The 25,693-nt window shown below is 32.9% G+C and overlaps 1 protein-coding gene across 1 annotated transcript in view; it reads left to right on the top strand.

The window, feature by feature from the left end:
- RASA1 (RAS p21 protein activator 1) overlaps nucleotides 1-25,693 on the top strand; it is a 94,804-nt gene that overhangs the window by 43,530 nt on the left and 25,581 nt on the right. Inside the window, exons 2-9 of the mRNA XM_053586966.1 lie at nucleotides 1,315-1,467; nucleotides 2,801-2,936; nucleotides 3,567-3,637; nucleotides 9,668-9,785; nucleotides 13,503-13,534; nucleotides 16,092-16,144; nucleotides 18,802-18,952; nucleotides 23,094-23,172. Coding sequence (XP_053442941.1) covers nucleotides 1,315-1,467; nucleotides 2,801-2,936; nucleotides 3,567-3,637; nucleotides 9,668-9,785; nucleotides 13,503-13,534; nucleotides 16,092-16,144; nucleotides 18,802-18,952; nucleotides 23,094-23,172 — 793 coding nt within the window. The remainder of the gene's footprint in view (nucleotides 1-1,314; nucleotides 1,468-2,800; nucleotides 2,937-3,566; nucleotides 3,638-9,667; nucleotides 9,786-13,502; nucleotides 13,535-16,091; nucleotides 16,145-18,801; nucleotides 18,953-23,093; nucleotides 23,173-25,693) is intronic.

The following is a 25,693-nucleotide window of genomic DNA, read 5'->3' as shown; positions in this document are numbered from 1 at the left end:
GAATTTTCAGTGGCTTCTGGTCTAAACCTTTCCTTTCAGAAAAAAACAAAAACAAAACACAAACCTTGAACTGAGGTTAGGATTTCAAAGGAATGCAGCATTGATTATTCTTTCCCTTCCTCTAATACTAACAGTGTATAATTATGTTTTCCCTATTAAGTTATAATAGAATTCTATGAATAAGTTTTTCATTATTTTAGTCTTATGCACAGAACTCTAAATAGGCTTGTTTTGGAAGAAAACTTAAAAATATTTCTTACTGTGAAGTTTTAAGTTTTTGTTTTCAAATAAAATACAAAGTCAAGAACAAAAAGCTTCATTGCAGCAGGCTTACAAAAATAATCACAGTATAATAGCTTTATTTAACATATAATTAAATATATATATATCAGTGTTTATTGAATATGAATGTTTATGGTTTTCCTCTGCGTGTTTCAAATTTGACTGTTAAGTATCTAAGGATAAGTTTGGATAAAAGTATACAAAATGTAAAAGTATTTCATGCTAATTACTTTGTAGATTTGTTACCATGCCCATATGATACTTCTAGTCTACTTCTAAGTATGCTTCTTTTGAGATCCATTTATAAGGCTTTATAGGCATAGATTGGTAGTATGGATGATGCTAGAGTTACAGTAGTTATTTAACTAGACGTATGTAGACTATAATTAAATTGACAGCCAGTAAGTTAAAGCGACAAAGGTGCTATTTATTCCTCACTTGTTAAGTAACTTTGGGAAGTTAAATTCAGATCTGTGGGATACATCATCTTAGAACCAAAGGGAATAATCAGCTTCATGTTGAAACAAGAAATTAGAATAGCAGCCTTTAAATGTTACTATTCTGTTTTGCCATTCCAGAAGGACATAAACTGTAAAATGGAATAAATGTTTTATTTTCTCATAGGTTCCATGTGCCCTTGTTATGTCAAGTCTTGGTTTCTTAGTATATATAGGAAGGTCACAAATTAATTATCCATTAACATTTGTCCATCTTACTCTTATTTTTGTAAGTAAAGATTTGATTACATTAAGTGCTTCCATTTTGAACAGGTATACAACCTTGGAGGTAGGGAAATGGGTAAAAATGGAAGAGATTTATGTGGGAGATGATTGGGCCTAATTTATAGAGTAAATGATTTTTTTTAAAGGAGACTGATATTAAAAAGAATCAAAATTGGAATAACTGGTTCAGAGTTAAATGTAAATGTTTAAATTACATGTAGGTATTTAAAACCTCTCTTATGGTTTTCAACTACCAGTAGTAATTTTATGGTTATTATTTGTTCTAATCTCTTATATTTTTTCCTCCTAGGTGGTATCATGGAAAACTTGATAGAACTATAGCAGAAGAACGCCTCAGGCAGGCAGGGAAGTCTGGCAGTTACCTCATAAGAGAGAGTGATCGGAGGCCAGGATCCTTTGTACTTTCATTTCTTAGCCAGACAAATGTTGTCAACCATTTTAGGTAAGCCTTCATTTCTATTATGAGGCCATATTGTATAGCTGTTTTGATGTAGCATTCATAAATATACTTGCTGTCATAAAGGTGAATGACTCATTGACATTTAAATGGTGGAGAAAGAAATCTATTAATAAATGATTTCATCCTTGACTTACAGTAGATGCTGTTGAATGTTGACATTTTTTGCTTAAAAACAATATTATTGGGCATTAAATGCTAATATTCATGTGTTTATCACTTTTTAAGTATAAAGAATTACGAATAAACTTTGGTAATGTTGAAACAAAGGAAATGTATACTAATAGACTACGGAGTAACAGAAAATATAGGAAACACTTTGAAAATTAAGGTTTGTGCCTTTTAATTCATTTTAGCTGCGCTATCCTGAAACCTTGCAGACATTTACTTCAATGAAATAGTAATGTATTTTTTTTAGTCACAGATAATGAAAATCTGTATATATAAACATATTTACATCTATTACTGTATCCTATTTCATTTTTATGAGAGAAATTGAAAAAATAGTATGTATAATGTTAATTGGTAAAATATTGGTATGCCCTTGATTTTTAGATTTAAAAATAAGCTTTGGGAGTATTGTCACACTACATGTAATCTGTAAAATTACTACCAATTTTTGTGTAAATATTTCTGGAGATCTGTGAACTGCTTTTAGCCAGAGAAAACTTATTAAAATTGCTAATTCAGTCTTAAATATAAAATTGATGGGGAAGTATCACAAGGTGAATTTTCTTTTTCTTTTTTTAGCAAGGTGAATTTTCAAATGTTTGATTTAATTATATAATTGAGACTTATAAGCCTTATTCGTATTTCATATCAAATGCATATGCAAAAGAAATAACCTTGAAAAATTGGCTTATAATGAAGATACTAATGACTGGTATTTTAATACAGGGTAATAGTTAAAAGAAAAATTATGAAAATCATGGGCCTTATAATCTCTTTATGAAATTTGGTTTTAAGAATTGGCTAACAAGCTGGGTGGGGTGGCTCATGCCTATAATCCTAGCATCTGGAAGGCTGAGGTGGAAGGATACCATTACTTTAGGAGTTCAAGACCAGCCTGAGCAAAAGCAAGATCCCTGTTTCTACTAAAAATAGAAAAATGAGCTGGGTGTGGTAGCGGGTGCCTGTATGCCTGTAGTCCAGCTACTCCAGAGGCTAAGTCAAGACAATCCCTTAAATCCAGGAGTTTGAGGTTACTGTGAGCTAAGCTGATGTCCTGGGTTCCATGGTACTGTCTCAAAAAAAAAAAAAAAAAATTTGGTGGAAAAGATTTTTGTTATACTGTTTTTTCCTCCCTTTGTTCAAATAGGATTATTGCTATGTGTGGAGATTACTACATTGGTGGAAGACGTTTTTCTTCATTATCAGACCTAATAGGTTATTACAGTCATGTTTCTTGTTTGCTTAAAGGAGAAAAATTACTTTATCCAGTTGCACCACCAGAGGCAAGTAAAACCTAAATAAAGTATCTTTCAAACTTTATTATTTCACTTTAATAATAGTTTTAGCTTTTGTTCAGTTTCTTATGATGCTTATTATAATTTGAGAAATAGTATATTAAATTTAATTCTGCTTAAGTTGTTAGTTAAAACTGACTTTTTTAATACATAAGAAAAGCTTTCTTGTAATTTTGTATTTAAGTAATTAGACTTCTAAAATAGTACTTTCTGGTGATAGCATAACAAATACTTTACCGTGTATGGGAAGTAATTATTGGTTGCACAGTACTAATCCTGAGGTTGCTAGAAGATTTTGAAATGCTTCTATATCATTAAAGAAAGGTTAACTTATATGTTTCATATAGTTTATTTAAAATTAAATGATCAACTCATATTTCCTGATTAAAAATACGTTGGTTATATTTTTTAAAAAGATTTCCCAAAAAACCAACAAATACAAGAAAAATAAAATACTTCCAGGCTTTAGATGTTTAGAGTTTTAGTAAATATTAATTTGAATAATTTTGTGGAGTTTATAATATGGATTTTTATTGGCGTTAACTTTATGTGTATATACTTCTTTTGACTTTGAGACAAAAAGACTTTATTTTTAAGTCATTTTTTAATGATTTCTAGCCAGTAGAAGATAGAAGGCGTGTACGAGCCATCTTGCCTTACACAAAAGTACCAGAGACTGATGAAATAAGGTATTTTATAGTATGTTTCCATGTATAAGCATTTGAAAGAACTAAACTCTGAAGATTTATTGCTCGTAGACTAGGAAGGTTTTAAAATTTGAAGAAATAACATACAGCCTTTAATATTGGGTCTGTTGTTCCTGTACTCCTGGGTTGGTTTAATCTGTCCAGATTGAATTTGGATCGGGGGGCCACAGTGAAGACAGCAAGAGAAATCACAAAACTGTGATCATACTGTGTCTAACAAAGGAAGGAGCATTTTCTTATAACCTATACCCTATTCAAGTTTTCATTTCCACATTTATGCCCCAGCTACAAATGATACTCAAATGATAATTAAACTTAATTTATCACTATAATTATAGTGATAATTATAACCCTTAGGAATGTTACAAAACTATATGATGGTTTCTTTTTATTATTTATATAAAATGTGATTTATTTTATAATTTGATAGTCAAATTATCAGTGTCTTTAAGCTATTTAACATTACAGTAGAAACTTTTATTTCTCGCTAGAAAACCATTAAGGTTACTTCTGAATAATTAGATACTCTAAATAGTTTTTCACTGAAATGATAGTAGCATTTAAAATGTAGTTAAAACTTTCTAGAAATCTGTTAGTAAAAAATAAAGATTCATTGTTTTCTAGTAGATTTAAAAACCCTCCACAGAGATTCAGGTATCTGAGTAACAGAAATTCCATTTTTATATTGTTCTCAAAATAATGAATCCTTATTTAATTCTTATTGACATAACTGTAATTGTGATCTAAGATAGAAAGGCCAAGGAAAGAAAGAAAAAATATATATGTATTTAAAGAACACAGAGTGATGACTTACAAATTCAGGCATCTTAGATAATTTGTAAAATTTCAACACAGCAGTTCTCAAAGTGTGTTGCTTTGAGAACACAGGGTTCTCCAGAGAAGATCTAATATAAGAAATTGGTTCACACAATTATGGAGGCTGGCAATTGTTACCTTCTGCTATCTGTAAGGTGAAGGCCCAGGAAAGCCACTGTATTTCAGTCCAGTGCCTGTCAATCAGGGGAACCAGTGGTATAAATCTTAGTCTGGAGGCAGGAAAAAAATGAGATGTCCCAGTTCAACCAGTGAGGCAGATAAAAGGGGTGAATTCCTTCTTCTACCTTTTGTTCTATTTAGACCTTCGATAAATTGGATGATGCCCATCTATACTGGAGGTGATGACAGAGATTATCTTTTTTTTTTGTTTGTTTTGTTTTCTTTTTAAGAGACATTGTTTTGCCAGGCCCAGTGGCTCACGCTTGTAATCCTAGCACTCTGGAGGCTGAGGCAGTTAGATTGCCTGAGCTCAGGAGTTCAAGACCGGCCTGAGCAAGAGTGAGACCCCGTTTCTAAAAATAGCTGGGCATTATGGTGGGCACCTGTAGTCCCAGCTACTCAGAAGACTGAGGCAAAAGCATCACTTGAGTCCAAGAGTTTGATGTTGCTGTGAGCTACGTCACCATAACACTCTACTGAGGGTGAAAGAGTGAGACTCTGTCTCAAAAAAAAAAAAAAAAAAAAAACTTAAAAAAAGACAGTGTTTTACTGTCTTGCTACGTTGGTTGGTCTAGAGTTTAGACTCTCAAACTACCCTCCTGCCTCTGCCTTCTTCCCCTACCTCCCCATACCTCTGGAGTAGCCGGGACTATAGGTTTGAGCCACCATGCCCTTCTGGTAGGATACTATTCTCTAATTCAAATGCTAATCTCACTAAATCAATATCATCCAGAAACACACCCACAGATCAACCTAGAATAATGTTTAATCTGGGCACTCTTGCCTACCCAGTCAAGTCAATACATAAAAATAACCCTCACAATTCCTAAGGTGGAAATTACTTTCGTATACTAAGGCATAATCTGCCCCTTTTACTGTGACTCTCATAGTGATGATGTAAAAGCAATGGATAATTGTACAAGTGCTGGTGCCTTAGTAGAAATCCATGCAGTGGTGGCACTGAAGTATAAAGTAATTGTCATTGCCATACACTTGCGTTAATCGGAACCAGTTTCACTTGTTGATGAGGCAGTAAAAAATATTTATTTTGTTAAATTTCAGTTCTTGACTACACGTCTTTTTAATACTCTGATGAAATGAGAAGTATATATAAAACTCTTCTGCTGTGTACCAAAGTTCACTGTCATCAGGAAATGCAGTGAGTTGAGATCTGTATTAGCTTGTTAATACACACCATTTTTATTCGACAGGCAAACTATGCTTATTTAGTGTTTGACATTTGAGTGTTTGACATTTTTTTGAGAAGGAACAAAGTGAGACTGTTATTTCAAGGAAAACAGTATTTGTTGCCAGTGACAAAATTTGAGTTCTTAAGCGAAAATTACAATTTTAGAAACTCTATAATGGCATTCAAGAGCCTGACACCTTCCAAAATAATCACTTTTTTGATGAGATTGGTGATGGTATTAAAGAATGAAATGTTTTGATAATGTATAATGAAATGTTTTGATAATGTATAATGTGTTAACAATTGGAAGATACACAGCTAAACAAACCAATTTTTTTTTTTTACGGGATCAACATTATAAAGTTATATATGGGTATAAGATACACTTGAAGTACAAGGTAGATGAGTGCATGTCAGTGGAATGCTTAGGGAAAGTTCAATGATACAGTTTTATTAATTGATGCCACACTACAACTAAACTTCATGAAAGTACCCCTGGTTGAGTTTTTGGTGTAATATTGTGGAATATCTATAATTATCTAAAAAACTATTAAAATAGTTACCTTTTCATGTTTATTTGAAGCCAGATTTTCTTCATATACTTAAAGCAAAAAATCATATGTAGCTAATTAAATGTAGAAACAGATAGGAACATCCTGCAGACATTAAGAGGTTTGCAAAAATGTGAAACAGTGATACTCTCAGTAAACGTGTAAATGTTATAATTATTTTTTCCTATTCTTTAATGAGATAACATTATTTTTAAAGGGATTAGTAAATATTGAAAGATTTTTTTAAAAATTTAAATATGGGGTGGCTCCGGTAGCTCAGTGGGTAGGGCACAGGCCATGTACACTGAGTCTTTTAAATGTTAAAGTCATTATGAAAAGAAAATAAGTTTTATAAAAATGCTCAAATAGATATAATAAATGAAAAAGCACTGTAAAGGAAAAATATACGAACCATTACTATTGCTGATCATTCTTCAGACAGTCCTCCCATATCTCCTGGGTAGCAATCTCACACACACAAAAGAATTTAGGCCGCTGCCTGTACTCAGTGGGTAGGGTGCTGGCCGCATACTGGTGAGTTCGAACCTGGCCCAGACCAGCTAAAAACAACAGTGACAACTGAAACAACAACAAAAAGCCAGGCACTGTGGCGGGAGCCTGTAGTCCCAGCTACTTGGGAGGCTTAGGCAAGCCCAAGAGTTTGAGGTTGCTGTGAGCTGTGACACCATGGCACTATACTGAGGGCGACATAGACTGTTCTCAAAAATAAAAAATAAAAAAGAATATGGTAATTATCAGTAGATATAACACATAAAGATAAACCCATAGAGCATATCATTTTTAAGAGCATAAAGGGATCCAGAGAACCCCCCCCCCAAAATACAGAACTGCTGATCTAGAAAGATAAAAATTTAAATAAGAATTAGAATGTCTAAGTTTTAATTTGATGATATAAATTTGTATAAGTTACGAGGCTTTAAAAAAATTGTATACATTTGTGAATTTCTTAAATGGAAAAGCATCTGAAAATGAATGAGATTTAATAAAGTACAGTAACCTTTTGGGGGGAAGTGCAAAATAATACAGACTGAATTTTCTGGTATAAATCGGGCGTCCTCAAACTTTTTAAACAGGGGGCCAGGTCACTGTCCCTCAGACTGTTGGAGGGGTGGACTATAGTTTAAAAAAAAAAAAAAAACTATGAACAAATTCCTATGCACACTGCACGTATCTTATTTTGAAGTAAAAAAACAAAAGGGGAATAAATACAATCATACCACCTCATGTGGCCTGCGGGCCGCAGTTTGAGGACACCTGGTATAAATCATAGTAAGCTTTTTAAAATAATTATTTGTTTCACACTAAACAAGTTGGCATGGCAACAATGACAAGTTGAAATTTTAAAAATTTCTTATGACTCCTTTTTTAACATTTTAATTGTTTATTTATTTATGACAGACATTTATTTTGTTAGCCTTGGTAGAGTGCTGCAGCATCACAGCTCACAGCAACCTCAAACTCTTGGGTTTAAGCAATTCCCTTGCTTCAGCCTCCCGAGTAGCTGGGACTACAGGTGCCTCCCATAACGCTGGCTATTTCTAGAGATGAGGTCTCATTCTGGTTCAGGCTGGTCTCAAACTTTGTAAGCTCAGGCAGTCCACCCACCTCTGCCTCCCAGAGTGCTAGGATTACAAGTGTAAGCCACTGTGCCCAACCTTATGACTCCTTTTGACCAAGAAATGAATTTTGCCATTTTTCTTTTAGTTCGTGTCCCTGTGACCTGCTTCTTCTTACACACTTAGTTATTTTCTTTATTGTGTTAATGCAGTTGGTTCTAGAAGGAATAATTTATTTGATTAAGTTATAATGTCTACCATTCATCTAGTGAAGTGTTGGTTATCATTAAGAAGGGTTGTAGAATCAAGATAAAATGCAGTATTCTGTGATTATTCAAATACAGTGTAAAATGTTGTGTATAAGTTCTGTTTTGTGAAACTTGTCCAAGAAATTTGAGTTTAGAGAAGACAAAACTTTTAAGGATATGAAAGAATGTCTTATTATTCTTACTTAATAGACCTCTCATTTGGGTCTAAAAGGAAAATTGCTAAAAAAAAAATATGACAGATACGGTTCTGGATATAAAGTCAGTGGTAGTATCTTGAAACCTTAAGTATTCAGAAGCATTCTTTTGAGTCTGAAAGGAAAAGTTCAAGGAGTTTTTGATAGTTTTTTCTTTATTTTGATGACATACATCAATTTTTACTCCCTTATGTGGAGGTTGAAAACATCTAGGGTCTAATGAAAGGAAAGTTGTGTATGGGACCCCCATCCTCTGAAATTGATAACATAAAAAACATGCATGCTTTTTAACAATGTATCCCTTGGCACCACTTTCAGAGAAAGAATGCTATACTCATTGGATGATGGGTGTCTGAGTGAATTAAATAAGCCCTAATTTTTTTCTAATAAGAAAAATGTTAATTGACATATCATCTACATGATAAAGCTAATTGTGTTTATCTAAAATCAACTTTTTAGAGTATTTTATTGGATGCATCCTCCATGTTAAACAAGGGATGTGTGTGTATATATGCATTTAATAAAACATTTTCTAAGGTATAGTTCATACTGAATTTTTTATTGATATATAAATATACATATTTATGGGGCACATGTGATATTTTGATTCAGGCATATAGTATATAATACAGTCCCATGATTTAAAGGGGGAAATCTATTTCTTATTTCACTTGCCTTAATGGGAAGGCAAACAACAACAACAAATGAAACAAAAATTATGAGGTATAATTTTCCTTACTCTTGTATTAAATTTCTATGTTTGACTCCACTTATAAAAAAATACATAAACTTTTTCTGAAGTAACTCCACATGTAAAATGTATTAATTATATTTATTTTGTGTTTTTGATTTTATATCCTAATCTGAAAGAGTAATAATATTAAAACTTACATTTTACAATTTAATTTTTTTGGAGTTATACCCAAAAGTTATACCCAGAAGCCTGCAATACACATATAATTAACTACTGTTTGCAGAAATTTTAATTCAAATCCAGCAATAATTCATGATACAGATAGTTTAGGTACCCATGGGGAAATTAAGATGCAGATTATTAGGTATCTTCAGAGTTTTCCACATAGATAATGCCAGAAACAGGACAAAAATTTAGAGTATTTGACACTAATCTTTTGCATTTTTCAATATCATATGATCTCTGTGTTGTAGTACGTGAATGTTCAAATTTCCATGTTTAAAAATTTTTTATTTTAATAACTTTATGATTGCTATTTTCAGTTTCTTAAAAGGAGATATGTTCATTGTTCATAATGAATTAGATGATGGATGGATTTGGGTTACAAATCTAAGAACAGATGAACAAGGCCTTATTGTTGACGACCTTGTAGAAGAGGTGGTAAGTTTTGTTTTTTTTCCTTCAATTCCAGATTTTAAGATTTTATAAGATTTGGAATTTGCCCATAATCAGGTTAAGTGGGTATGAATACATTTCTTTTATGAAAGATCTTAATTCAAAAGTATAAGTAATTTTTCATTAAAATCTTTTTACTATTACAATAGTAAATGCTGTTTTTTTGTAGAGAATTTAATCAAGCTAGCATGTTATAATACATAGCTACCAATTTTCAGAAAGCTTTCAGGAGTTTCTATGAATTAAAAATGTATTAACATACTAACATCTTTTAAGAAAGAAAAAAATATTAACAAGTTGGGCTTATTTTTATCCCTTTTTTTCCCTCTTATTCTTCCACATAAATGAAGTTATATGAAACTGATCATGGTTGCACATGTTTACTTTCAGATCCTTATCTTCCAAATACATGTATAGTTTTCCAGGAACTTTGGAAAAATTCAGTTATTACATATGTATTATTACATGAGTCTACAGTGTGAATATTCCCATTGTTTTTGTTGCCATCACAAAATATTTGTCATCTTACCACAGTATAAATTACTGTATGTGTGGAGTTTTAGAAAATAGGTCAGCAGTTTCAAGCAGCGTTTGTACTTTAGAGACAAGTCTCGGTGTTGCTGTAATATATCCAACATTATATTAAAATTTGGGTTTTTTTTTCCCTTTGGATATGTCCAGTGGGATGGAATTTCTGTTGTTTTTTTTTACAACCGTCAAAGTTACTGTTCTCCAGTTATGCTACAGACATGATAATACCACGTATGGTGAAATGTGTGATTTGATTATTGCTTCAGGAAGATGGCAGTATGAGATACTCTTCTTTGGTCTTAATTCTCTTGTCTGCCTGTTCTGGTACCTAGATCTTGATGTATAGAAGTTAAACACACTGAAGAAAGGTGGAAGGATTTGAGAAAATGGTATGATACACTTCACACAGTTACTTAGAATGGTTGGAATTAGAACTCCTAATTCCCAGACTAGTATTCCAATAGCAGGAGAGTTATTCTATGTAGGCAGGAAGTATTAAAACAGAAGCATTTACTGTCTTGGCTTTCCCATAAAATTTTTTAGACTTTTATGTTGGATTTCTCTCTGTCTGCTATATAACTCCCTTCCTCATCCTGATTATTTAAAGGAATTGCAGTATAGTTGAATTTTTCTTGACCTCTGGAATTCTGGATCAAATTTAGAAAGAACAAATTAACAACTCAGTATGAGCAAACAGTGTGATGTGGCTGCTAAAAATGAATATATTCATACTTTGCAATAATTACAAGTTAGAATTATAAACAGTTTTCATTCCAACATTGAGAATAATTTTTCACAATGAGCTTTTATTGTAAGTTAATTAATTCCTTGTAAACTGAAAAACCATTTGGGGCCAGGCGTGATGGCTCACACCTGTAATACTAGCACTCTGGGTGGCCAAGGTGGATGATTGCTTGAGCTCAGGAGTTTGAGACCAGCCTGAGCCAGAGTGAGACGAGACCAGAGAATCGCTTGAGCCTGTGAGCTATGACACCACGGCACTCTTAACAAGGGTGACAAAGTGAGACTCTGTCCCCCCCCCAAAAAAAAAAAAAAAAAGAAAAGATAAGAAAAACCATTTGGTGAACCCACCAGACTAGGTGCATGTCTAGATTGTGAAGATGGTCCAGGCCTTCAGTTAGTGGTTGGATTTAAGGAATTTCCTCCTCTAAAATTCTGATTACTGTTTTCTGAGCACCCCTGGACTTTTATGTACTGACTCTAGAATATATGCTCTCTGAAGGTAGGGATTTTGTCTCTGATTCAATTATGTATGCTCACTGCCTGAATAGTATCTTGCATTACTTGGCATTCAGTAGATGTTGAGTTCATGAGTGGCTCTAAGCCTATACTTTTCGCTGTTCCTTGACACTCCTGTCCTGATAGACTGCCTTGTAAAATATGGTTCATCTTTATCAGTTCAGTTCATATGTCACCCCTTCTTTCACAGAGATTTTATTGCCTTTCTAAATTCTTAGGGCAAATTGTTTCCTCCTGTGTTTTCATAATACCTTTTTTTTTTTTTTGAGATAGGTCTCATCATGTTGCCTTTGGTAGAGTGCTGTGGCATCACAGCTCACAGCAACCTCAAACTCTTGGGCTTAAGCTATTCTCTTGCCTCAGCCTCCTGAGTAACTAGGACTACAGGTGCCTGCCATAGCACCTGGCTATTTTTTTGTTGCAGTTGTCATTGTTGTTCAGCAGGCCCAGGCCTGCTCGAACCCGCCAGCCTAGGTGCATGTGTCTGGCACCGTAACCACTGTGCTACAGGCGCCAAGCCTAATGCTATTCATTTTTATAGTTTATCAGCGTACTGCCCAAGATATAATAGGAATTCAGTGAGGTTTGTTTTTAGCCTGATTAGGTATTTAATGAGTGAGGACCAAATTGAGGTAAGTAAATTCATGTACTACAGTTAGACCATTTTTCTACTCGTTCCATCATTATTTATTCACCGAAAACTCAATGCCAGGTACTATGCTAGTTATTAGTACTACACTTCACCAGATACTCAATAAAAACTACATGTCCAGCCTTGTGCTGGTGCTTGTGCTTGTGGTGGGTGTTAAAGAATGGCAAAGACCTCAAGATGCTTATAACCACTATAATGGAGTGAATAATAGTAGTGTATCTTAAAACATAGGAATTTAGAATTCATTGAAGTTCAGAAGATGATAAAATGAGGATGTCTTTTGTATTCAAAATAATAGTTCATATTCACTTTTTAGGGGCTCTAAATGTCTCACTGAAGAGGCAGCATTTGAGATAGATCCTTCCTAGATGGTTTTAAGTTTAACAGGTAGGAAGAAATCCATGGAAAGGACATTCTAAGAACAACAACAACAACAACAAAAAAAAAAAAAAAACAAAAAAAAAAAACCAAGCTACAGTGGTGGGAGCCTGGCAAATAGGTAGTTATGTGTGACCATGGTATAAGTACCTAAAGAGAATTCTTAGTGTGAAACAGGAAATGTGGACTTGATTGTTAGGATAAGGAGTCTGGTTGCAGACTGAGGAGTTTGTAGACAGGTATTGAAGGTTTGGTCTTAAAATTTCGTTTTTGTATAGTTTGGTTTTCTTAATGCAGGGCAGACCTGTAGTTGAAACTGATGAATCCAGTTTGGAGTGGTGGGGTGGGAAAAAGAAGTAATTATACTAGTTGGGCTACTGAAATAGTTAAGCAAAGGGGATGGGGTCCTCTATTAAAGTAATGGCAGCAAGGAGAGAAGAATAGAAAGCTAGGGAAAGATCTTTTTTTTTTTTTGAGACAGAGTATCACTTTGTCACTCCTAGTAGAGTGCCATGGTGCCATAGGTCACAGCAGCATTAGATTCTTGGGCTCAAGCGATTCTCTTGCCTCAGCCTCCTGAATAGCTGGGACTACAGGTGCCCGCCACAAAACCTGGCTATTTTTAGAGATGGGGTCTCACTCTGGCTCAGGCTAGTCTTGAACTCCTGAGCTCAGGTATCCGCCTGCCTCGGCCTGGCCAGAGTGCTAGGATTACACACATGAGCCACTGCACCCAGCCTCGAAAGACAGTTCTTGAACAGAAGCAACTTTTTTTGTATACATGTATGTAGAGATATGTTTGAAGATATGATTTTTATGAGTTTCAATAAAAATAGATTAATAGCCCATGATATAATACTGTCTTAATATCTTCTCTTTAGGGCCGGGAAGAAGATCCACATGAAGGCAAAATGTGAGTATGTGTAATTATTGAAAGAAAAAAAAATATATAAATTTACTAATTGGAAAATTTTGGCCTAAAAATAATTTAAAGATATTTTGGATTGACTTAATTTTTTTTTTTAAATTTGATTCAGGAAAGTGATGTCTCAATATTTTCTTAAGGGTCTAGTGATAAAGTTTTATTTTTAGATGAAAGGTAGCCCATACCTGTATATAACTCTTGGATCATCAACTTAAAAACTAACAGTAAATATTACATTTATAACATTATGAATGTCACAGTTCCTCACATTTCTGTATTTTCTTATTGATCATTCATAGTATTTGTTTTATTCTTTTCTTCACTGATTGTGCTTTATAAGTATTTCTTCTTTTATAGCAACCTGTATAAATTTTATGGTTCAGATTGTTTTTAGGCGAGGGCAGTCAGAGAAGTAGTCTGCAAAATGTTCTGTACCATTTTAATGTGATTCTATTTCCTTTTTTTTAATATAAAAACACATGATTATCAATGTACACAGCTATGATTTAATAAAAAAAAAATAAAAACACATGATTAGTCTTGGAGGTCAGGTCATCTAATCAGTTCTCCCTTAGAATATAGAATCCTTTAGGTAAATGGTCATTTAGCCTGTACTTGAATGTAGCATGGAACCTCACTGCCATTTAAAGAGGTCTAAACTGCTTTAATTTTTGTATACTTTATGTTATTCATAATTTGCAATGGGAGAGGTGGGAAATCTAAATTAATAGTTGGAAAGCACTAAATAGAGAATTTAAAAGTTTAACCTTTTTTTTGAGACAGAGTCTCACTATGTTGCCCTTGTTAGAGGGCTGTGGCGTACAGCTCATAGCAACCTCCAACTCTTGGGCTTAAGCGATTCTCTTGCCTCACCCTTCCAAGTAGCTGGAATCACAGGTGCCCACCACAACGCCCTGCTGTTTTTTTGTTATTGTCATTGTTGTTTTAGCAGCGTTCGAACCCACCAGGCCCTGTGCATATGGCTAGCGCCCTAACCACTGAACAAGGCTCCGAGCCTAAAAGTTTAACTTTTCATTTTTGTGTAAAGTTAAAAATTCAGTTATATTTTCATGCTTTCACCAATAATAGTATGGATCTTTTAGAGTAGCATGAAACACTGCTGGATCAAATGTGTGCCCTCTTCTCAGTCTTAAATAACCATATTTTAGTTCAGGTCTTTGTAACACTGGATTTTAGAGCACTTATATGTTTTAGTCTTGTAATATGTTTATTTTCCAACTTATTCTTTAATCCATTGTTAAAAATAATTGTAGAGTCCAAGAAGATACAGAAAAGTGGTAGAGAGGTGATCTGGGATTTCAGCTTGGCTTATATTAACATGTAATATTAATACATGTAATACATTAATACATTAATATATTAATACATGTAATACATTAATACATTATACACAATATATTATATTAATTAATATAAAATTAATATTATATCAATATAATTATATATTTATAACAAATATAAATAAATTTATAATATAAAATAATTAACATAAAAATTAATACATTATATACAATATATTAATTAATTAATTATTATATGTATGTATATATACATATATGTATATATTATATATGTATGTATATTGTATATGTATTGTATATATGTATGTATATATACATACAATATATTAATACATTAAAATGTATTATATATTATATATAAAATATATATAAAATGTATATATGTATGTATATTGTATATATAGTATATATAATATATTGTATATATGTATGTATGTATATATATGCATACAATATATTAATACTAGTAATCAGCAAGATAGATAATAGGAGATTTTAAATGTAATTAAAAGATTTAAATGCTTTAATGACTAGTAAGTAATTTTTAAAGCAGATTTGTCATTTCATTTGAAGATAAAATTTAAAGACTCTAATTATTATACGTTATGTATCCCGACTATAATGACACAGTTCGATAGGCTCTACCTCAAGCAGAATTAGGAACACTGTGCCTTTCTTTTCTTTCAGTTCTTGATGTTAATACCTGCTTGTCTCATCATCCCATCTTACTTTTTGACTTTCAGTAAAGGATGCATCAACATTTTGATTTTATTTGAAGACAGAATTTATCACATGCTGTAGGAAAATTCACTTTGAGAGAAAATACAAGAAAAATTGATTCATTAATGTCTTTTTTTCTGGGCAGTACTAGAGTAGGCTCTACTACCTGTACTTCTCCATCACCCCAAAAGAAAAAAGAGCTCCCTGTGTAGTAAGCATATATCACTGTGTCATTATCATGATAGAATCTTTGATATTTTTACAGTAGTAATTAATAAGGAAATTGTAGTTTGTATTTGGTTGTTTCTAATTTTTTTAATATTTTGTTGAAATTAAGTGTTGTATGTCTACAAAACGTAGTAACGTGACAGTTTGATCAACTGCATTGCATTTGTTTTGTTAGGTCATTTTGAATTAAACTTACTTATGCTGGTTATTTAGTTTTGGTCATATGATAACAGCAAGAAGGACTTTCAATTTGCATAATTTGTTCTCTTTTTAAGATGGTTCCATGGGAAGATTTCCAAACAAGAAGCTTATAATTTACTAATGACAGGTACTTATATTCCCTTGTCTTTTCTAATGTGTATTTAAAAAGAATAAAAAAGTAAACTAATCGTTTATCGTATATTTTGTCTTTAGTCTTCAGTCTGTCTGTTCATGTTATAATTTCTTTCCCAGCACTGAGAAGCTGGTGTTTTTTGTTTTATTTTTAGTTTAAACATACATGTAGTATAAAATTTAATGAAGTATTTTTCTTTTATACCAGGCCCCTGGCCCCTTCTTCAGAAGTAACACCAGATGCTAGTTTTTTTTTTCTGTATGTTTCCGAAAGTTTTCTGTGTCTGTTTGAATGTCCCTTCCTTATCCTTACACAGGTACACATTTATAGCAGCATACATTTTCATGTTAGGACATATACTGGGAGATCATTTCTTTTGTGCAGATATACATTTTATACATTTTTATTCTTTTAAATAGCCATAAGCTTTTCATTATATAAATACATATTATAATGGTCCTGTATAAAGAGATATTTGTTGCTTTTAATTCTTTTGCCATTCCTCTACAGCAGACATACTTGTATTTATCTTTGTGAACTTGTGGAACTATATAATTGAACCTTATTTGAAATGTATAAATTTTAACATTTTTTAAAACTCTCTTTATACAGAAATGCAAAGTAACAAGGCAAGCCTTGTTTTGTGGGTTTATTATTTAAAATAAAAACCATCCTGTCTATTTAAGGTTGAATTTAATGTAACTGCCAAATATTCCTTCAGTAAATTGCATCTTCTAAAGATTTGAGACAAGTTTAAGCTGTCATATGTAATTTAGAAGTTTTATTTATTTAAAAATGTCCGTGTTTGGTGAAATAGATTCTCATGGTGAATAAACTATTGATTATTAAAGATATCATCTTTTTTTTTTTTTGTAGAGACAGAGTCTCACTTTATGGCCCTCGGTAGAGTGCCGTGGCCTCACACAGATCACAGCAACCTCCAACTCCTGGGCTTAAGCGATTCTCTTGCCTCAGCCTCCCGAGTAGCTGGCACTACAGGCGCTCGCCACAAGGCCCAGCTATTTTTGGTTGCAGTTTGGCCGGGGCCGGGTCTGAACCCGCCACCCTGGTATATGGGGCCGGCGCCCTACCAAATGAGCCACAGGCACCGCCCCTAAAGATATGATCTTAATTGTTGTTTTGAGCCACAAGACATTGCATTTTAAATTAATACTTTGCACTTCCAAAGATTTGAAGAGGTTTTTCATGAGAAAAACCTCTCTCATTCATGAGAATGTAGGTTTTAAGTGGGTTCAAAAATAAAAAAAGAATTTGATAATTCTATATGTTGGTAATAGAGAATAAATGCTAAACCAGAGTGACAGTCTATCAGCTTTCAAAGTGGGACCAAAATACAACTGCAGTGAATGTGTTGAATTTTGGATATAAGTTTCTTTTTTGGAACTTGTGCCCACCAGGTAGTTGTAGTGAACGTGTTGAATTTTGGATATAAAATTCCAAAATATAAGTTTCTTTTTTGGAACTTGTGCCCACCAGGTAGTTGAGCCACTCACTCTTGTCTTAGGCATGATTTCCTTACATTAGTTTGTATTTTCCTTGGGTCCTGTGCCATTTGAGAATCTGGCAGGATTTTCTCTCCTTAAAGGTACACATAAGCAACTTGCATGAACAGTTTTACATGAAATTCCTGTCTTAATTTTCTGGAAGAAATACAGAGAGTATCTTGGATTCTTGTCACCAAGATTTGTTATATCGATTTACACATAGAAACATTTTTATTTCAGCCTATAATAAATAATACAGTTTCTGCAACTTTCTTTACTTTTTTTTTTGTATTAAGCTTTGAAGTTGAAGGAGGTTTTTCACTTCTTTGTATTGAATGTGAAATTACTCGATATTAAAAGCCTTGGGTAGACAATTAGAACTATTAGTAATTTATATGAAAATTACATCTGGTATTTTAAAAATGTGTTCATTCTGCTTTCCTAAAAACAGTCAGGTCCTGATCTGTTTTTATGCATTTATGACTTAAATGGAGAAAAGGCAGAATATTTCTGTATCAGGAGTCACTTCTAACAGAAGATATCAAAAAACTTCTCTAAAATTAATAGAAAATTCAGTAGAACCTCCATAGTTGACACCTCCTTAAGTTGACCTAATTTTTGCAGGCTGGACATGCACCACATGTACATATCAGAACAGTAGTAGCCCTAATTCCATCTCTGTATATTGGCCAGTTTGTTACAGTCCTGTGGTCAACTTATAGAGGGTCTACTATAATTGGAAACACTGATAAAATACAGAGTGTTCCTAAGCAAAATTTGTCTGAATTTTTTAAAGGCTTCTTATTAAGAGGATTTATACACAGAATGTCTGAGTGTAGCCAGTGTCTCCTAACCGTGTTTAGGTACGACTTTCCAAGTTATTGATCAGAATTAATTGCTGCAAAATTTCTGTTCTGTATTTTTATGTAATCAAGATGGTAAGTTATACCAGAGGTTTTGCAGATAGCAACATGGGTGGCTGTGAATTATAAACCAGAAAATATATAAAAATTGTCTTTAAAAACCAACTTTCTTGTGGAAATTTACATGTTTATGATTTTGTATGTACTCTGTAATTATACTACTTAAACATTTTTCTTTTTTATTTAATAATCAGGAAATAAACTAACAGCTTAATTTTTACAGTTGGCCAAGTCTGCAGTTTTCTTGTGAGACCTTCAGATAATACTCCTGGTGATTATTCACTTTATTTTCGGACTAATGAAAACATTCAGCGATTTAAAATATGCCCAACACCAAACAATCAGTTCATGATGGGAGGCCGATATTATAACAGGTAAATCATGAGAAATTTTTGATTATCTTTTACTTTTGGCGAAACTAGTTCAAATCTTGATAGTATAGTATATCAGATTAAAAAATCATACAAAAGTTTCTCACTTTTTAAAATTACCAGAGCTTTAGTATAATTTAGTAGTAGTAGTAGTCATGTTCAAGAATTTTTTAGGCACTGTCAAACATGAATATAAATTACTAACTTATAATTTATTTCCTTCCAAAGTAATTTGTGATTTTAAAAATTATTTGTACATAAGCTATTTGCAACAAAAATTTGCTAAATCCGTATATTACCTGTAAGAAAAACAACACATTTAATCTTAGAAAAAATATATATATTCTTTCATCAGGGAGACATTTTAATAGGAAACAAAGGTTCCTAAAGAGTTACCTGAGACTTATACAGATGCCACCATATAATTGGGTTGGTCTCTAGTTAGCATTTCTCATTGATAATTACTGGTTTCTACTCCTCATCTTCAAAGTAAACTCTGCTTATCTCAAAATTCAGAATGAATTTTAGTTACTTTGTTAGGAAAATAAGTTAACAGAGGAAATCATGTGGTGGAATGTCAGCATTTTTTCTGTAAAACAGAAAGTAATCTTCGTTTCTGAATGTAAACGTTTTCCCATACATGTTTACTTGAATTGGGTTTCTTCTTTTGGTGACTGGCATAATCTTGTGCTAAAATACTGACATTTAACCCTTCAATGTCACAGCAGCATTCTCTATCCCAAGTAGAATTTCTCTCAGTTCCAGCTAGACTTTTGAGTGAATTGAGATCCAGCAGCTGGTTTTTCTGGAAAATAAACAAACACCAACAAGAAAAACCCCAAATAAGGTCTTGTGTAGTTGCTTGCGCGAGTTCAGTGGACAGTAGGCAGCAGATGGAAGATGTGAGTCTAGTCAGTGGCATCCTTTGCACATCTTTTGTGCCCATGTAAGCTGCTTGAGCACCTTCTAGACATCCTTACTAAAAATACAGCTAGCTGCAAATTGAGCACTTCACGTAGGAAAATTAATTTTTCTGTTATCTAGTTTTCTAGAGATTTGGAACATACACAATTGCAAATTAAGTCATCTTTTTAAGAGTGATGTTTTTTAAAAGAAAAAATAATTTATATAGATTATTTTGGGAGAGTTTGTTTTGTTTACTAACTTAAACTTCCTTAAAATGCCTGTATCTTACAAAGATATTAATAATTTCTGCATACTGGAGGCAGTGGCAACATACATAGTTTTTTTGTGTGTGTTGATAAAGACCATGTTGAACAAGCAAAAAGAAATATTGTAGGCACATTTCTTTCCAAATTATTGCAGAATTATTAGTCTGTACAAAATAAGGAAATACATTCTCCATTTCAGCAATAATATGAGGAATACTAGGAAGTCTCACCTTTGTGATTATCACTAATGTTAACATTAGATACAAATGTATAAAGTAAGGTTTTTTGTTTTTTTTTTGGCCGGGGCTAGGTTTGAACCCACCACCTCTGGCATATGGGACCGGCGCCCTACTCCTTGAGCCACAGGCGCCGCCCTAAAGTAAGGTTTTTCAATAGATCTATTTAGCACAGCCATACTCTGCTCTCCTGTCTCCTCATTAACTGTACATTTAGAAACTGTTAAGATACAACTTTAATGTTCCTATATTCAAAGCTTTAAAAACGTAGGAGAGGCATCTAACAGCAAATTTAATTTAGCAAATATTAATTTACCCATCTCCTTTGGGAAATATACTGTACAGATCCTGTACATATACATTAAAGAAAAAGATAGAAATTCTACATTATTAGTGCTGAGGTCTACTAGAAAGATGGTTTGCAGCCTGTGATAAATTCAGGTTTTGAACAAATAAGAATGAGAATCAGTGGAAGAGTTCAAGTGGTAGTGAGAAGGAATGATTTGGGTCATACCTTGAAGGTTATTAATAACATTTACCTCTGCTTTAAGAGCATAGGCACATGGTTTTATGTACTAAGTGCATTACTAAAATTAGAGTACAGGACATAGTATCTCTTTCTAAGAACTCAAATTTGTTGCACAAGTAGTTTATACTGAACATGTTTTAACTTTCTGAGATGGAAATCTGTCTGATTTCATAGCTAGAACTTTTATGGAATGTCTAGAAAATTTTGGTTTGTTGTATCTTTCTTGACTGCTTCCTAAAAATCTGGATAGATTATGAACAGAAAAGTAATTTTCAAAAAAAAAAGTCTTAAATCTAGCTCACTGGCAAAAACCTATCTGATTGCTCCACGCTTTGGAATTTACTACTGAACAATCTGAACTATACTTCACAAGTTTCCTATTCCTTGAGCTCATGGAAAACAATTATATTGTAACATGGAAGTGCTACATAGGTTGATTGCATTTTATGTTTACTGAGCCAGAAACCTTTGACATTTACTGATTTGTGTAGATTTGATGCTATTTGCTTTAAAAGACATTGTCAATTTGGTGTTACCTAGTTACATTCAACTATTTTTCTTTTAACAGTTGGATTTATGTGGCATTACATTTTTTCTTTAAAAACTTAAACTTCCCTAGTCTTTTTTGTGATAATATCTTTTCATTTGTCTCATTTTCACCTTCCCCCTCTCTCTCTGTATTAAATGCTGCCTCTGGTATTTAGCTCATATTTATTCATACTTTTAAAAAATTAGTTACCTTTTCAGTGTTTTGTTTTGCTTTTTAACACTATATTTGTTTTAAATTAACTTCATAGTAGAGAGAAGATTTATATTTGGATATATACACATGTATATTCTAATTTTATTAGTAGGAAGAACTATGAAGAAAATAGAGTAGTAGGTTAAACAAAATGTGTTTAGAGAAAGGTTTGCTAGGTTTAAAACTTTAGGATTTAAATATTTAGGATAATATTAGTGGGTTACTGGATTATCTTGAGAAAGACATCTTTTAAATACCAAAAGTATCCCACATTATGGTATGCTAAACTTTATGTTAAAATACATTGTCATTTTATTTTATCTGAAATATTTAGAACAATTTTAGGGTTTTTTTTTTAGACAGAGTCTCACTGTGTCGCTCTGGGTAGAATGCTGGGGCGTCACAGCTCACAGCAACCTCCAACTCTTGAGCTTAAGCGATTCTCTTGCCTTAGCCTCCCATGTAGCTGGGACTACAGGTGTCCGCCACAATGTCCGGCTATTTTTTATTGCAGTTATTGTTGTTATTGTTTTTTAAAGCTGGCCTGGGCTGGGTTCGAATCCGCCACGTTCAGTGTATGTGGTTGGCGCCAACCACTGTGCTATGGGTGCCAAGCTCAATTTAAAGCATTTTTTAATCAAAGGTATCAATAAATTGTCTTTCTTGCTATTGTAATATGCCTGTGTGTGAATGTTTTTTTTTTCTGAGACAGAGCCTCAAGCTGTCCCCTGGGTAGAATGCCGTGGCATCACAGCTCACAGCAACCTCCAACTCCTGGGCTAAAGTGATTCTCCTGCTTCCACCTCTCAAGTAGCTAGGACTACAGGCGCCTGCCACAATGCCCGGCTATTTTTTGGTTGCAGCCATCATGGTTGTTTGGCAGGCCCGGGCTGGATTCGAACCCGCCAGCTCAGGTGTATGTGGCTGGCGCCTTAGCAGTTTGAGCCATAGGTGTCGAGCCTGTGTGAATGTTTTTTAAGGGGGAGAAACTTTCTTCTTTCACCTGTTCATATGTTTTATGACCTAACTGCATCTGATATAAAAGCAGAATGTGTTAATGTTTTGATATTAAGAATTCTTAGTGTATCTAAACTTTGCTTCCTAAATAATGCCATTTCTCTGTCAGTCTTTCATTCTCAGTATCTCAAAAGTACTTGTTTTATAAAAAACAGAAGCAAAAACCTTTGAGTTATAGGTATTATTGACTTGGCTCTCTGTTTGATGTGGTATAGGAAATTGTAATTTCTGACTTAGGTAATTGGGAACCTTATTATTTTACTAAAATGATGTGATTATTATGATCATTTATTCTATTAATGTATTTGGATTATATGCTTTAAAATATTTGAAACATATAATTTTTTTGGTAATATATAATTCTTGATAACAAGGTTTACATGTATTTCAGAAGATTTTGTATTTTTTGTAAGACATATGTCAATATTAGTAATTTTTACTTTAACAGCATTGCTGACATCATAGATCACTATCGTAAAGAACAGATTGTTGAAGGGTATTATCTTAAGGAACCTGTACCAATGCAGGTCAGTGGCTTTTGTTTTTATGGTTTTTGGAGGTGGAAAAAATTAGCATTTTAACATTTGTTTTAATGGTATGTTTATGAACACATCTGTGCAGTTAAAAATAGATAAAATTGAAAACTAAAAATGTTCCATTCTGCAGCTAATACTAAGTGTCATCATCTGAAATAAAGATTGATAAATATAAATATATTACCAGAAAAGTACAGTTATCACTATTTAACCATTTTGGTCTAGTATACCCTTTAAAATTTTTTATTAATATATTCTTAAGTCATTTTACAACTAATAAACAGAAGGATAAAGGGACAATCTAGTAAACAACTTTATTAGAATCTGTAGTAAGAATATTAATATGTAGTACAGCAAATCCAAATTTCTGTTCCATATTTCCATTGTTGTAAAGGCTTACATACCTGAAATTGGCAATGTCTTTTGAATGCAACTATCTGCTTTTCATCTTTCACGCATGACCTGGAATATACCCAATCTTATAAATTCTACTTCGAGATTTCTTTTTGTTTGTTTGTTTTAACTTCTGGATTTCTAATACAGCTCTAATAAGTTCTGCTTAAAATTACTCCGGTTACACTTTACTGTCAGAATGCAATGCTCATTCTATATTTTATTAATACATCACTACTAGGTTGTAGCTTATAATTTGTTCTCTTTCTTGTGCTTGTGTCATCAAAATGTAATACTTCTGTAAACTTTGATGGCTCATAATTTTGTTGGAAAGTACAGTCTTTGCTTCTTAAGGGTAAAATAATTTTGTGTGGAATTATAAACACCAATTAAAATGGTTGATCCAATGTTCTACATTATATGTTTTCTTTCAGTAGTTTCATCATACAATGTGCTTTCTTCATTTGTCCATTAGCAAATCATATTAGATCTCACTCAGTGATTTTAGAGTTTGAGAAGTTCATTGAGTATATTATCATCTTAAAAAACATAGCCTGAATGGAGTCCAGAGTACTATTCCTTTGCAGTTATCTTCTGATTCTTCCAATAATTGTTAAATATCTTCTTCTGACAACTTTTTCTCTTTACTATTTGAGAAAATTAAGAGTTCTGAATTTTTAGCTACATTTCATGAAAGCTAAAAAAAGCAAGAAAAATAGTCTTTTATATTTTTTGAAAAGATGCTACAATACTTGACAACACAGCTTAAAAAAAAATCAAAGAGTGATGCAGTAGAGATGATTTATTTCACTTTCGCATCATTGTCTGTTCAGGGGCTGGCAGAGTTTTTCTATAAAGGACCAGACAGTAAGTATTTTAGGTTTTGTGGGCCCTTCTCTGTCTCAGCTACTAACTTCTGCCTTTGTACTTGATATAACCAAAAACAATATGTAAAGGAGTGAGCAGGCTGTGTTCAATATTCATGTACGGAAACAAGTAGCAGACTGCATTTAAGGTGCATATCATAGTCCATTAGCACTGCTGTACGCATTTCATCCTTCTCTTCTTATTATTTTAGTGTTTTTAGAATACCTAATTATTGAGTAATCATGAAATAGTTCCAAGGATGATGAAACAGCAGAATGTTTCAAGATACAGCATAAATCATGAAAATCCAGTAACATAACTTAGATTTTTTAAGAGGACTGAGTAGGTTCATAAGGTTTCTAAGAAGGTCTAAAAGTCATAAAATACTCATTCTTGCAAATACTATGAGCTGCTCATAATATTGACTCCAATTGACTCTGATAGTGAAACTGAAGATTGATTCATCCTGGAAAGATCATAATAAACTTACTCTTTATATTCCTCCTGAAATAATTTTTTTTTTTTAAATTTGGGGGATTTTCACAATTAATGTCAGCTCTGTTATAATGTAACGTGTGCATCCCTAAAAATCACAGCCTTATGCAAAATCAAGCAATAAAAACTACAGGGCTTGTGGGAAAGCTAGGGTTAGGGGTATTCAAAAAACTTATCAGTGACACCTTAAAATGGATAGGAACCTAATAAAAATGTAATACAGTTTTAGACATGCTAAATGAGTAAAAAATATGTAAATATTACAATAAATGTACTTTATCTTGAAAAAAAGATCAGAAGTGTCATGTGGAAGTGGCTGTCAAGAGGGTTGGACCATGAAACATGTAAAATGGTAGGAGGATGATTATCTGATGTCAGACAGAGTTATAAACCAGATGTGGATGAGTGGCATAACACCTCTGGTAAATTGAGGACCTGTTACTCATTGGAGGAGATTTCTTTTGTATATTCCCGCATTTCAATTCCTTGGGTGTGGTTTTATGTGTTCACTTAGTGTTTCCTGCACACATAAGTGTGTATAAGCAAACATGCATTCAGTTTGTGCTCAAATTGTTTCCTAATTTACTAGTTATATTGGGACATATTTATGTTTTTAAACCATCATTTGCTGTAAAATATAACAAAATTATATTTCTGAAAATAGATTAATAGTCCCTAAATACACAGACAATTTGATTAGTTGTTCTTGGGGAATGTTAAGCAATCATTCTGGGAATTTATTTGGAAAGCACAGGAT

This window comes from Nycticebus coucang, chromosome 1 (assembly GCF_027406575.1).
Source record: "Nycticebus coucang isolate mNycCou1 chromosome 1, mNycCou1.pri, whole genome shotgun sequence".
Classification (NCBI taxonomy): Eukaryota; Metazoa; Chordata; class Mammalia; order Primates; family Lorisidae; genus Nycticebus; species Nycticebus coucang.
This window is presented reverse-complemented; position numbering and strand designations above follow the sequence as displayed.